General features: G+C 32.7%; 1 protein-coding gene across 2 annotated transcripts in view; it reads right to left on the bottom strand.

The window, feature by feature from the left end:
• The window catches only part of LOC111413376 (rab11 family-interacting protein nuf), a 68,658-nt gene extending 55,213 nt beyond the window's left edge, over window positions 1-13,445 (bottom strand). For both annotated transcript variants that reach the window (XM_023044325.2, XM_023044326.2), the window contains exons 1-2: window positions 13,216-13,445; window positions 12,784-12,907 (exon numbers count right to left, since the gene is read on the bottom strand). In XM_023044325.2, coding sequence (XP_022900093.1) covers window positions 12,784-12,907; window positions 13,216-13,350 — 259 coding nt within the window. In that variant the 5' untranslated portion in view covers window positions 13,351-13,445. The remainder of the gene's footprint in view (window positions 1-12,783; window positions 12,908-13,215) is intronic.
• Window positions 13,446-13,772: the final 327 nt, after the last annotated feature.

Here is a 13,772-nt window from a genome sequence, read left to right as displayed (position 1 = left end):
ACGCACAAAATTTCTGTCATTTGCTCTCAAGTCCCAACGTGTGGATGTAAATTGTGTGACGTTCATCAGTAGCGTCCAGTGTCCAGGTAAGTTCCATGTTTGTGAAATTTGATTCGCAAGCAGACGAAAGTAATGAACCAGAAGAGGAAGGTGATAGTGTTGCTGAGACTGAGAGAGAGATAAGAAAAAAATGTAAAAGTAGTCGTTGTTTACTTTATTAATAAACCCTTAATTGTTGAAAATAATTATTTAATGACGTACAGAAACTGTTGCTGTCACTATACCATTCGCTCTTGCCATGATACAGCTCCTTCTTCATTAAAATACTGCAAAAATAATTGTCGCACTTGCTCTGCTTCACTGCCAAAGTTTCTACCATGGCTACGTTGCAGGTGAGCAAGGTGACTTGGATTACCTCTCAGACCTGATTGCAAACTTTCTTTTTCGAAATCAGAATCAGGTGGTGTGTATATGTTAGGGCAGCTTCATTTTAACCCTAGAAAGCTAAACTATCGTAAAAATTACGAGTTCAATAAAGACATACAGCAATCAAATATACATACATACGTCATAGAAGCACTAAAAATTGCCTTCCGTTATTCAATGTTGAGTTGGCCCCTAGTTCAAACAATAAAGATATATCAAATAACTCGTCTTTTAACCCTAGTTTTAGTTCAATAACAACATACAATCTAGCACTATCTATTGCTTACTAGCGCTACTTAACAGTGTCACTAGAATAAACATTCTATCTAGAACTAAAATCATTCGGCTTTAGCCGTTCACAGACTAAACGGTGACCTTTGTGCGTATTGTATGGTATTCTTTTGTGAATGCATATGTCATTTACGTCACTAATGTTGTGAAAAGTCAAAACCGGTTTCAAGAAAAAAATGCCATGCAAATACAGCCTTATCGAGCCATGGTTTCAACAGCGGTTACAGTACCCAACTTCGACTCGCAAATTCTAGCAATCCATTGCGGATACCTTGAAAGTTTCGGTACCAGACAGGGCCCATGACCTTCTTCAAAACCTATCACAAAGAATTTGTGACAACATCGCGGAAAGTGCTGTGTCAATTGCGTTGAGGAGTTGTAATTTCCAAAATTTGTATCTAGAAGTATTTTTTATTAAATTATTTTTCCAGTCGTAAATTTTACGATAGTTTAGTTTTAACGTCACTTTTGAACAGTTTAGCTTTCTAGGGTTAATAAATTATGAAGTACACAGCAAGCCAGTACCACTTTGTCTATTGATTCTAAGCGTAACCGGATAGGAGTGTAAAAGATTTGAAATCGTGCTGCTAATATGCCAAATGTATTTTCAATTTTACTTCGTGCCCGTGCCAATCGGTAATTAATATTTTTTTTGTCATGATTAAGATCTTTCTGGCCATAGAGCTTTAGGAAATCGGAACGTAATGCAAACGCTTCATCGCCAATGAAAATGAATGTTAGTTGTTTTTGACTGTTCTGTAGATTTAGTGAGTCTGGTAAGTGCAAAGTTCCGTTTTTCAGTTTCTTATAAAACTTAGTATGTGCAATAACTCCTCCATCGGATATGAATTCGATGAATTCGTAATTTGCATTACATATGGCCATAAGAACTAAACTGTTGTAGCCCTTGTAATAATATGGTCCGCTATCTGGTGGTGGTATTATTTGAACGTGTTTATCATCTACCGCCCCCACGCATTTAGGAAAATTCCAACGTTTCTCAAAGCCTTCAGCAATAGTTGTCCATTTCTCTTCCGTTGTAGGGAACTGAAAATGATACATGTTTTTTATAATTTGTTTTGTTGTTACAGCCAAACGATGAAAGTCATTTGAATGTGGATTTGCTTTCACGTCCATCTACAAGTACTAGCGACAGCACCCGACCTTCATCAGCATTATCAGTACCACCAGATAAAGTAATGCATCATTCATCGACCAAAAGGAGATTTAAGAAAAGAAATTCTACCTCAGTTGTAGACAAAGCTGATCAAATTTTGAATGTTGTTAGTGCAAGATTGAATAATAATAAGATTGAATACGACGAGTTTTCAATTATAGAAAAATGTTGCTACGAAACTTCGGAAATTGCCAGTAGAGACCAAGATTTATACGGAAAAACTAATAAATGACCTATTATTCCAAGCGGAACTTGGAAAAGTTCTGCTTGGATCACGATTTGAACCATTTAGCAACAAATAACTTATCAGTTTCCTTTTGAATCTTCGGCTGAGCAAAATACGACTGCAATGTATTTTTCTGGGTATAGTCCCACATGATTTGTATGAACAATTAATATTTTTTTTTAATACCCAATCATGCTTCTGTTACTTTCTAAAATAAATATTTTTCTTACTTTCATGTATTCTTTATGCAGCACTTCATATATAGCTTCACATGTTTCCGGAATTATTGTACATAAGGATTGTGCAGACATTGCAGTGGTAAATTTGAAATATTGGTAGTTTCATAATTGTATTTTGATGTTGTATCAATGGAGTTACCATCTTCAACAGTAGCGAATAAGTATCTTCGTCCAACCTAAAATAATTACGCCAATCATCCGGTTCTATTGTCAGTTCTGCCAATAGATTAATGTGAGAAAACCTTTGCCGTTGCAGAAGCCACTTTTTACACCACACGCGACGGGTTTTATTTTTTTTATTCTTCATTTTGAGCACATTTGACGTTTTTGGATTTGCAAACATCAACGCGGGCATAAACGTCCGTCTATAAGAGTGTTTAGTTCCACTTTTAGCTCAATAAATATATACAACAATAGAACTGAATAACAACTAAAAAAGCATTAGAACTAACACTAGACCTAGAACTAGAAACTAGAAACGTTCGGGTTTAGCCGTACGTGGTTCCACTTTTAGTTCAATAAAAATATACAACAATCTAAGAATCAATAAAAACTTAAACTAGAGCTAACACTAGCATTAGAGCTAACTCTATCATTAGAACTAACACTAGACCTAGAACTAGAAACATTCGAGTTTGTTTCTAGTTCTAGGTCCAGTGTTAGTTCCACTTTTAGTTCAATAAAAATATACAACAATCTAGCATTGAATATCAATTAAAAAAGCATTAGAACTAACACTAGACCTAGAACTAGAAACGTTCGAATTGATGTATTAAATAGATAATATTAATAGAAGTTAATTAATATTAACGAGATCCGTTATATCGAGGTTTTACTGTATAAATATTAAGCTCGCCTAATTCTTAACATTTTCTTCACAACTAATTCTAATTCTATTGTCGTTCAAATTTCTCCCTCCTTCTTACCTATGTCCTTGTAAAAGTTCGTTACATGCACCTTGTTATACCAACACTTATTCTCAGAGGAAGCGAATTGTTACCACCCTAAAAAAGGGCTTGAGAAAACATGAGTCATCGGCACTATTCCATGACAATGGTGCCTTCAGGCACCTGCAGGTAGATAGTTATAGAAGTCTTTGGAATGTTACGGCAAGTGGCTTCGGTGCACGTTCACTATTCATTGAGATTCTTTTTACTTATTGTTAGATTTCAACAGAAAACGAATAAAAAATCGAAAAACAATAACAATAAAGTTTGTTATTGTTTCAGTTTTCTCGAGAAAGTAGAATTAACAATAAATTGAGTGAAATATAAATTTTTTTTATAAATTCTAATTGGACATGGTTTATCGTTTTGCATAGAAACACGATCACGATTTTGAAACCATCCGCCCCGTTTTATGTACTCTCGCATGAGATTTGTTTTGCAACCGGATACGGTTTTTGATTATTTTAATGTAGGTATAAATTTCAATTATGTAAAACAGAAAGTTATTTAATACATTATATTTTCTTTTCTAAATATTATGTATAATAAATTTATAATTAATCATTTTATGTGTGAAGTTACCTCAAAAGGAGGAACACATTTGATATTTTAATAAGCACCATTTATAAATTTGACTAATTAACATAACAACTAAAGAAGTCTGTTTTATAGTTAAGCACGTTATTTTGATACCCTATCAAGATTGTCTCAAATATCGAACCAGATAGAATGCGAGCTATGTTATGGTATATTTAAAAACTGGTGAATTACGAAGAATTTATGAGGTGGTATCTTAAAATAAAAAATGTCTATACAGGGTGATTTATTACCTCACCATCAAACTTTGACATATGAGAGCTAACCCAATTACCAAAAAAAATATATGAATATATGTCCTATTTCAATTATTTACGAAATTATAACACTTTAATGTTTTCTATAGTGCAACTAATAGTACATTGTATTGACCAAGAAAAATTTTCTCGTAACATCCCTGACAGTTGCAACTATTAATGCAACTAAATCCGAGCGAATAACACATTTGCAAGAGCCACCCAACGAATAGAAAAAAAAAACACTTATGTAAACCGCAGGAAATTGCAGATCATGAACCTTTCAGTGTAAATTAGTTCTAAGAATTTTATAGTAAACCCACATTCTTTCACGATGTATTTTCATCTCGTTCGAAATTATTCTTGTAAATTCCACATTTTCATTCTTGGTGTCTGTAGCGAGTACTTAAAATTAAAGTTCTTTTGATTTAACAAAGTTTTTTCACCATCAATTACGAAGAACCACCAGTATTCGCGGTAAGGTCAAGGTTATAAATTATTACAATTATTCAAACAAAATTCCGATTTTGCTTTTAATGTTTAATAAACTTTGTACTTATTTTGATAACATCATCTTACAAAATAAATTCTCTAAATTCATATTTAACTCACATTATTCAAAGTCGTTTGAAGAACGAATGCTCTAAATTTAATCGCCTGGCAAAAGGTCGAAGCTTGTCTTCAACTGGAACGATCTGCAAAACGCTTACTGGACATAATTTAATGAAAAATCGGGTCAAGAAAGCATTAGATGTGTTACTGACGACTTTTAAATTGACCGCAAGTTCAAATAAGCTAGTAACTAAAACCAATATCATATTTCATATTTCAGATATTTAATTTGCTATCACGAATATGGTGAATATATTCAATTAGAATGACCAGAGAATTTGGAAACAGCTCAAGGTATATTATTATAGAGAGACAAAACTGAATCTTTTTGGATAAGCAGCCAACTCTTTAAATAAGAATCTCTCATCTCTTCTTCTTCTTCTTGCTATAGGACCTAGTGTGGACCTGTCTGTTCTATCACATTCGTTCTTGTGATAAGGATGTTCAGCTTTTCTGTCAGCGTTTGAGCGGTCTTCCATCAAATAACAACCTTCGTTTTAACTTCCGGAAAGCGGACTTTCGTGGATTGTATGACGATATTGGTCCTGTTGTTTGGTCTGATATATAGATGTGCTCGGGTATTAATATTGCTTGATTCAGAATTTCGTTTGAATGAACAAACTTTTACCTAATAATCTTATACATTTTTTCAATTTTAATGTTATCAATAAATCTAATAAATATGAAGGCATTGTAGGATCAGATGTTCTTGAACTTTTAGAAGCGAAACTTAATCATAAAACTTTCTCGTTTCTTAGAAACAAGAAACGTAAACAAACCATTCTTCCATAAGCCACCTGTTTGCATTACATTAGAAGCTAGGATTCGTCAAATTTGAGAAATCCCGGTTTACCAACGACGAGGAGTAGTATTCTCCTCGTTGTTGGCCACAAAAACCACAATAAAATAATGGAAAACGTCACGCAATTGTGTATGAAAATAATTATGAAACTCGTACGAAAACAACTAAATTCAATAATAGATATAGTATATTAAGTAAAGGTATTGAACCTATGGAAGAAGAACAACACCTGTGTGATCTACTAGTAATCTACTAAAACTGGTCATTTCCTCGACATAATCCATCACGATTCAATTCCGTGATAGTTTCGATCTACTACTAAATTATTGAATACGATAAATTTAACAGACAACATCCGAGTATATCAGAAGCCATACCGTATACTCAGAAGTAAGAATCAAAGAAGCAAATTAAAAAATTACTAACACAAAACATTATTCATGAAAGTGAAGCCCCTTTGGACTTCACCTATATCGCATGTTAAGAAGAAGCTGGAACCTAATATTACTAATATCTAGAATAACTTCGCCCATGCTACATACAGTGTGTTAATTAATTATCGTACCCGACGTCATCATTGCAAGTATGCAACCAATAACACAGTATATCACAGTATTGTAAATCGCGTAATCTATAAAATATTTTGTGTTTATGGTAACACCTAGAAGCAGTATGTTTATTGTGATGGCAAAATGTACAGGATTTTGTGTAAGGTATATTTAGAAAAATTTGAGAGCGGTGGAATGAATGTGATTTGTGTCAAATAACAAAGTATGAGAGACAACTTCTAAATTCTTTCAATAAGTCCACTCGCGAAGAAAGCGATCGAATTATTTCTGATCATTCTCGATAGATTTGATAAATTTTCGTAATTATATAAAATGATTGATTGAAGACTTTGATATATTTGAATATGAAAATAAAACACAATTTATGAACTTTACACTTGCAGAGATTATTTAATCTATATCGGAACCGGTTTCGAAGTTTATAACTTCATCTTCAGCCGAAAATGTCAGAAAGTGAAGCCAACAGGTATAAACATATGAAAATTTGAAATGTTGACATTTTTTTAAATCATTTTATTACAGCCAGAATATAAAATATGCGTCGTTAAATTTTAAAAATCAAAATGGAGGAATATTAAAAAAAAGGCGTGGTGCGTTATAACAATATTACAATGAAATGAGTCATAAGTGATGGTTGAATATAAAATTTCTTGAAAAAATATACCAAACGAGGTATTAAAGATCAGATGTGACCATCTTGGCGGAGCAAGAAGAAGACACTTTGATATATTTGGCAATTCATCCGAAATTGTGTAATTGCCATTATTGAAGCTGTATAAAATCAATGCTAAATTTAAACAGTCGGACACCACCGGTAGAACAACCACATTCGACACTTAAGAGCACTTACGAATGTTGTAACTAATGGAGCCAAAAATATAGCCCATTGCTTAGAACCGCGAAATTCTCGAGTACAACTCGCGTATAGACTACGTTACAAAATAACTTTATACGTTAAGTAATGATTAAATAATTTAAATGAAAGAATGAATTGGAAAAAGAATTTTATAACAAACTATCCGCTTTAAACATTAAACGCGGGTTTATAAACGTACTCGGTAACATGATGCAGTTTGTAACCGGTAATCTCAACAACACCGACATCAAACAATAGGATAAGCTCGTAAAATATATGAACCATACCAAAAAATAATCAACGACAATAATATTAATGTGGTTAGTCTTTTTAACGGAACAATTATCAAAATTAACTGTAATCTCGTAAACAATTAAAGTCATGTTAATAAATAAATTTTGTGTACTCCAACTAACCTAATTCAATCAAATTAATCGTCACTTACAATTAGAAATTGTTTAAATAATAAATCTCACAAAACGTAATACACACTTATTCTTAACACCTCCTGAACACAAGTTAACACAAGAAATATATACAATTCATTTAGATCCAAATTACAGATTCCCATTCGAAGTCATTATAGTTGATACAAATTTAATCCATATTAAAACATACCACAAACAAAAAACTCTTTAAAATTATGTTATACATAATTATATTAAATATAAGAAATTACCAATATTTATTAACGACGATTTTGTTCAAATTCAACTACATTCATCATACAGGGTGTTTGAATGATTTGAATGAAGAAAAGACCACAAAAAAAAGTGCTCATGTCGATCATCAACAAAAAAAATTTACCATAAATATATTTCGACCTTTCGCATTTGAAAGCTAAGTTTAAGTACTCAAAATATTTTAAATATTCGGAAATATAAATTGATCCAGATTCTCCCACGAGCCAGTTAATATTTAGAAAGTATTTTAATACACTTACATTAATATTAGTCTCGATCTTCCAGTTAAAGCGTTCGTACGTACTTTGAGCAAGAAGTCGGCGTCGTATAACAAGTTCTTTTATTCGTATTACTTGATTTTTAGTTATAGCGATAAACCCAATAAATTTGCATGGTATTTAAATCTTTAAGCGAGATTGTAGCCGCTTTAGGTGTACTTCAGCATATGTAAATATGAATGAAAAACGAAAAGTAGCTTATTTATTAGTATTTATTACCAACAACCGATGGTATTCACAAGCGGCATTCATAGAACCCTATTAATTAAGCAAAACTGGTACTATATTCTGAACAATAATAGTCTCATTACATTAATAACTTAGAATCTATAGCCGTCTTGAGAGATGTGCGACTAAATTCGAATGTTTCTAGTTTCTCGGTAGTTCTAGTGGCAGTGGTAGCTAGCGCTAGTTAGCATGAGATATTACTATGTTGTATATTTTTATTGAACTAAAACTAGAACTAACACTAGCACTAGCACAAGAACTAACAGAAACAGAAATAACAATCGTGTGTTTAATAACTATACAACAATTTAATAAAAATGATCTTTCTTCTAATAGGCTTCTCAACTGAAGAGATATATGTAAGTCTAAAATGTATATCTACTAAGACAGCTCCTGCTTATAATATATTACCAAATGTAGCATTGAAACCCTGTCAGTTAAAACAATCAGCCATACTAGTTCTGAAGCATGTGGTATTTTGTGGGTCGCATTTTATTTTCAAATTAATTGGTGAAGAAAGTTCGATTACCCTGGCAATAGACAATAGATACGTTCCGCATCGTCGTCTAACTCGTTCGATGGAAAATATTGCTGCTCTAGTTGAAAGTGACCACCGAAGACATTCAATAAGACCATTTTCGCTTCACTGAATAAGTCAATTATTGCTTGGAAGAAGATGAACATCTTTACCAAAAAATCATCTTTTCCGACGAAGATCATTTTCACTTCGGGGATTATGTGAACAACCAAAATGGCGGTATTTGAGTATCAAAAAATCCACGTGATCATTGAGAGATCAAAACGAGTTATTGTATGGTGTAGAATATAAAAGTCAGTGCAAAGTCATCATAGGGCCATTTTCCTTTGATAATGTAAATTCATTAAAATATGTGAACTTATACCCAAAATTTTCTAAAATCTTCTAAATTTTGAGGTCGAAAGGTAAACACAGTAGACTTTTATTCACCTGATATAAAAAACTCTGGTAGACTCAAATCAGGAAATTTGGAAGTTCTATAAACTCTAGTCGTCCATTTACTCATACTCTCATCACGTAGAACATTTCTTTTTGTATCCAATTAATCTTAGAGAGCTTTAGTAATTAGTGAATTGATAGTATTTACCTTCATATCCAAATATGCTTTGCCGTTTAGATTTCCATTGATAAATAATGGACCAATCGCTTAGTCCTCAAGATGCCCAGCAATACATTAATTTTTTTAAGGTTCTGGATGCGCCCTTATACAGTCCTCTTCTGACTGTTTTCGTTACTTCAATATTTTCGTTAAGTTACTAAAGCAGATCTTTTTTTACAAATGCATTGTTATTGTTAATCACATCTTCACAAAATCTCTTCTGTCAAAACCATTTTCATTGATGTATTTTCAATTTATAAGGATGGATTTATGAAGTTTTATAAATTTATGAATAAAATCCAAGGAAATCCAGTTGCACTAGAAATTTGACATAATGAAGTATTAAAATTTATGCAGAAATTGCACGACACATTAGAATATATCTATGAGATGTGTTCTTCTCCAGATGCCTTCTCACATGCTGAGGCATCATTATTTATATTTTAATTAAATAACTTTGAGTTGAGCACGAAACATTGTGGTGAGTCCAAGGGATAGTAATACGCAAAACATGACGCTGTATTCTGACAGCGTTACTTAGCCTCTTCTACTCAATCTCGACTCTCACCTCAAAGATGGTCACCTGAGTAATCCTACGGGAGACTGTGGTAACTAATCTCTCATACCCAAAAAACGATATTAAGATCATACTAAGATACTTTGACACGTAAAGAAAAACCAACACCCAGGCATAATAGGTAAACAGCCTACACAAGAAATGCAATGATAATAGCTTAATCAACTTGGAAATTCCTCTCATTATGATTTGATACATGATTTGAGCGCAAAGACATCCCCAAGGGACGTGGGTATCCACAGATGGCCATACAGTCAACATGATCGATCACTTCGAACGTCGACTCTTGCCACTATTTGTTAGTGAATTGCGAATGTCAAAAAACAACTGGACCACGAGAAATTCAACCTACAGAAAATGTAGATGATAGAATGTATCAAGCTTATAGAAATCTACAATAACGTAGATCCAGACAAACACACGCGGAATACAGAGACTGGGGGAAGAAAGAAAAGAAGACTTATAGATGGAAATAGAGAAATGCCATTAACCAAGAACACAGTGGGAGACGAGGAAATTCTACCGGAATCTTAATAGGAATAGGAAACGACTTAAATCTAGAACAACAATGAGTTTGGACAAAGAGGAACGAATTCTGACAAAACAAGGCGAAATACTGGAAAGATGGATGGTTTACTATGAAGAAAAACTGAAAATTGAACAAGAAGAATGTAGCGAAGAGGTTTTGCCGTATTCATCAGACAACACTGGGCTGGAAAATGGTATAATAATTCAAAATGAAATAAGAACAATATTCAGAATAAATAAAGGGTTGATGCACCATCTCATGCATACTCTTCAACATGGTACTCGAGAAGCTCATACGGGATGCCGGTATCAATACGAGAAGCACAATTGTCAGCAAATGCGTACTAATACTGACGTTTAAAAATTCACCCATTAAAAAGTCATCTCCAAACCTTCTCCATAGGAGAGCATCAAAACTGTAGAGCAACTTTTATACCTGAGCTCATAGGCACAAAATGTCTTGGTTATGCAGATTAAATATAAGGGGATCAGCAACCTTTTTATATTGAATTATCTTCTTTCTTGTTGTAATCGCCATGTTATTTGACGGATTGATAGAACTGAAATGTTATATATACATATACAGGTTGTGTCAAATGTCTGGAATTTTTTTTAGAGAAAAATGTTTCCAATATATGTTTCTTTATTAATCATGACGCATTTTTTGGCGATTGGTTGCTATGGCAACCAACATTGTTATTTTAAAATTACAGTTTCAACAATTATGAATAATTAATAATATATGATCATTGGTAGCTGTCTTTGGCCATCAACTTTTTGGAGGGTTTTTAACACTTCTAGTGTTAAAGAATTTTTTTAAATATTTTCGATACTGTGGATTGTGTAATTTGTGTATCCGGGTAAATATTATTGAACAGTGTACAAACTTCACTTTGAGTGCGTTTTCTATCACCGCACCCATACATTATTAATATTTCAATTCTTTGTCGTTCGCTTAATTGCGCCATATTTGTTTAAACTGTCAATTTCTTGACATTTAAAGCTGCCAACGGCGTTATTTCGACACCTACTTTGATTGTAATTTGCTGATTTAATATTTTCATATGATTTGATATGATCAGCGCGTAGAGAGATTTATCCTCTATTAAAATGTGCAAAAAAAACATATGCATCCCATTTAAAAAACAATGTTGGTTGCCATAGCAACGAAACAAAGAACAATGTAAATAAGCAATTATCGTTAAAAAATGCGCCACAATTAATAAAGAATTTTTTATTTGAAACATTTTTCTTTAAAACCACAAATGGCGAAGTTATTGACTATATTCCAGACATTTGACACACCCTGTATATAGCCTCCATGCGATCGATTCTAGTATGTGGATCCGAAACTTGGGTGATCTCCAAAAACAATGAATGTTTCCAACACATATTTGAAGACGTGATGGAGCTTTGAATTATACAGGTAATTCAAATTCGACCCCTACCATTGGGATCTCAGAAACCATAAGAGATACAGAAATGGTTAAATGGCGGCAAAGTTGCGTATCTTAGAGCTCATCATTTTTCAACTATGGTTTTGGATCTAGCCATTTTAGTTTTTAAAATATGGCTGAAAAACAAAAAAATACTTTTTCGTTTTTTGCCTATAACTTCTTTATTTTTAGTTTTTTCGTGAATCTGAAAAAACATTCTTAAGGCAACTTTTTATGAAAAATGTCATGGCACAACTAGAAATTTTCTCCGACGTTTCGTTTTCGTGAAACTATCATCAGGAATACGTATGAGAATCCAGACATCGTCAAATTCGTAAAAATCGGCCGCTTGCATTGGATGGGTCGTATGGAAAGAATAAAGGACCAAGATACCTTCATGAGAATTACTAAGTAGGCATGTTGCTATACAAAAATTATTATTATCAATCAACGTGTTCAGTTATTTCATTAAATATATTATTATTATTAAATAAATTATATTATTATTTTTATTATATTGTGGACTAACCCCACAGTAGGTAAAAGGCTTAGAGGACAGCCCAAGATGGCTTAGATATATAAATCAGATGGAAGATGACATTAAATCCCTCAATATCATCAACTATAGAAGAGAGATACCGAACAGAACGGAATGACGGAGTCTCTTAGGATAGGCTAACACCCACAGAGTGTTGTCATGGTACAGATGATGACGAAGAGGCAGTTTCATAATTCTCCTAAAACATCCATTTACATCTAGTCAACATTTAATCACCTCATTTGAACCCAATGTTCCAATTTTGACTTTCTAATCGTGAAATTCCTCTTAAATAAGAAACTTTAAAGACGTTGACTTATTTTAAGTTTTAAATTGTTCTAAGACTTAAAAATTATTATTCGTATTATTACCATGTTCAATAACTTTTATTTCTCACTTACTTGTTACATATTCATTGGGAGAATCATACTTTTCTGCGACATTTTGTACTCTATAAAAAAATTCCTTGAACGAAATATAACCGGATTTTTTTGGGTCCAGTTGATTTAAAATCCATCGTATGTCCTGAAATTTATAATAAAAATAATAATAATTTATTTAAATTCAACTTTGTATGCAAACAAACAAAATGAATTTCTTTTGTTATAAAATCGTGTATAAATAGCATGAACACTATTCAATTAAAGTGTGACACATCGTTCGTTAGTAAACCGGAAGTTGAATAGTATAGGAATCTACTGCGTAACATTGCAGTTTACCACTTTCGTTTCTTTTTGAAAATATTTTTATTATTATTTATATTTCTAGAACGTTTAGATAACATTTTTGAAAGCTTACAAAGGAAATAACATATATTTTTTTGGTATTATTACCTCACTTCCTTTTCCAAGTTGATTCCTAACCAATTTCCGCAAATGTCCAGCCCTAATCTTCCCAGTTCCATTCGGATCACACAATTTAAACACTCTAATGACTTCCCAAGCAGGAATTTTGACATTCTCACTCATTTCCTTTCCTTAATCCAACTTCAAAAATGATTTATTTCTTTTTTATATTGTTTCGCGAATGCATTAGGTGTGTTTTCGCGACAAACTTCCATCGGTAACTAAACGAACCGTGTGTTGGTTTCACCAAGTCTCGAAATTTGTAACGCACAATTGCTTTAAAAGTAAAAACGACCACTTTTCAATTTGTTTCTTTTTTCTTGCCGAAGGCGTTGTTGGATATCTTCAATGCATTGCGGGGGGGCAATTAGTTGAAAAGGAGGATTTTTAATTGATTTGCTGTTATGGTTTCGAAGCAAACCGATTATTATCCACACAAACGATGTGTGAAGTCGAGATTTTCTCAAGGAACGAAACAACGAATAAAGTTTACTAAAAGTCTCACGAAATTACGTCGGTTATAAACAGTATTTTTTTAATTATTA

Source organism: Onthophagus taurus, chromosome 2, assembly GCF_036711975.1.
Source record: "Onthophagus taurus isolate NC chromosome 2, IU_Otau_3.0, whole genome shotgun sequence".
Taxonomy (NCBI): domain Eukaryota; kingdom Metazoa; phylum Arthropoda; class Insecta; order Coleoptera; family Scarabaeidae; genus Onthophagus; species Onthophagus taurus.
Note: the sequence above shows the minus strand (reverse complement) of the source record. Positions and strands in the feature narration are given on the sequence as shown.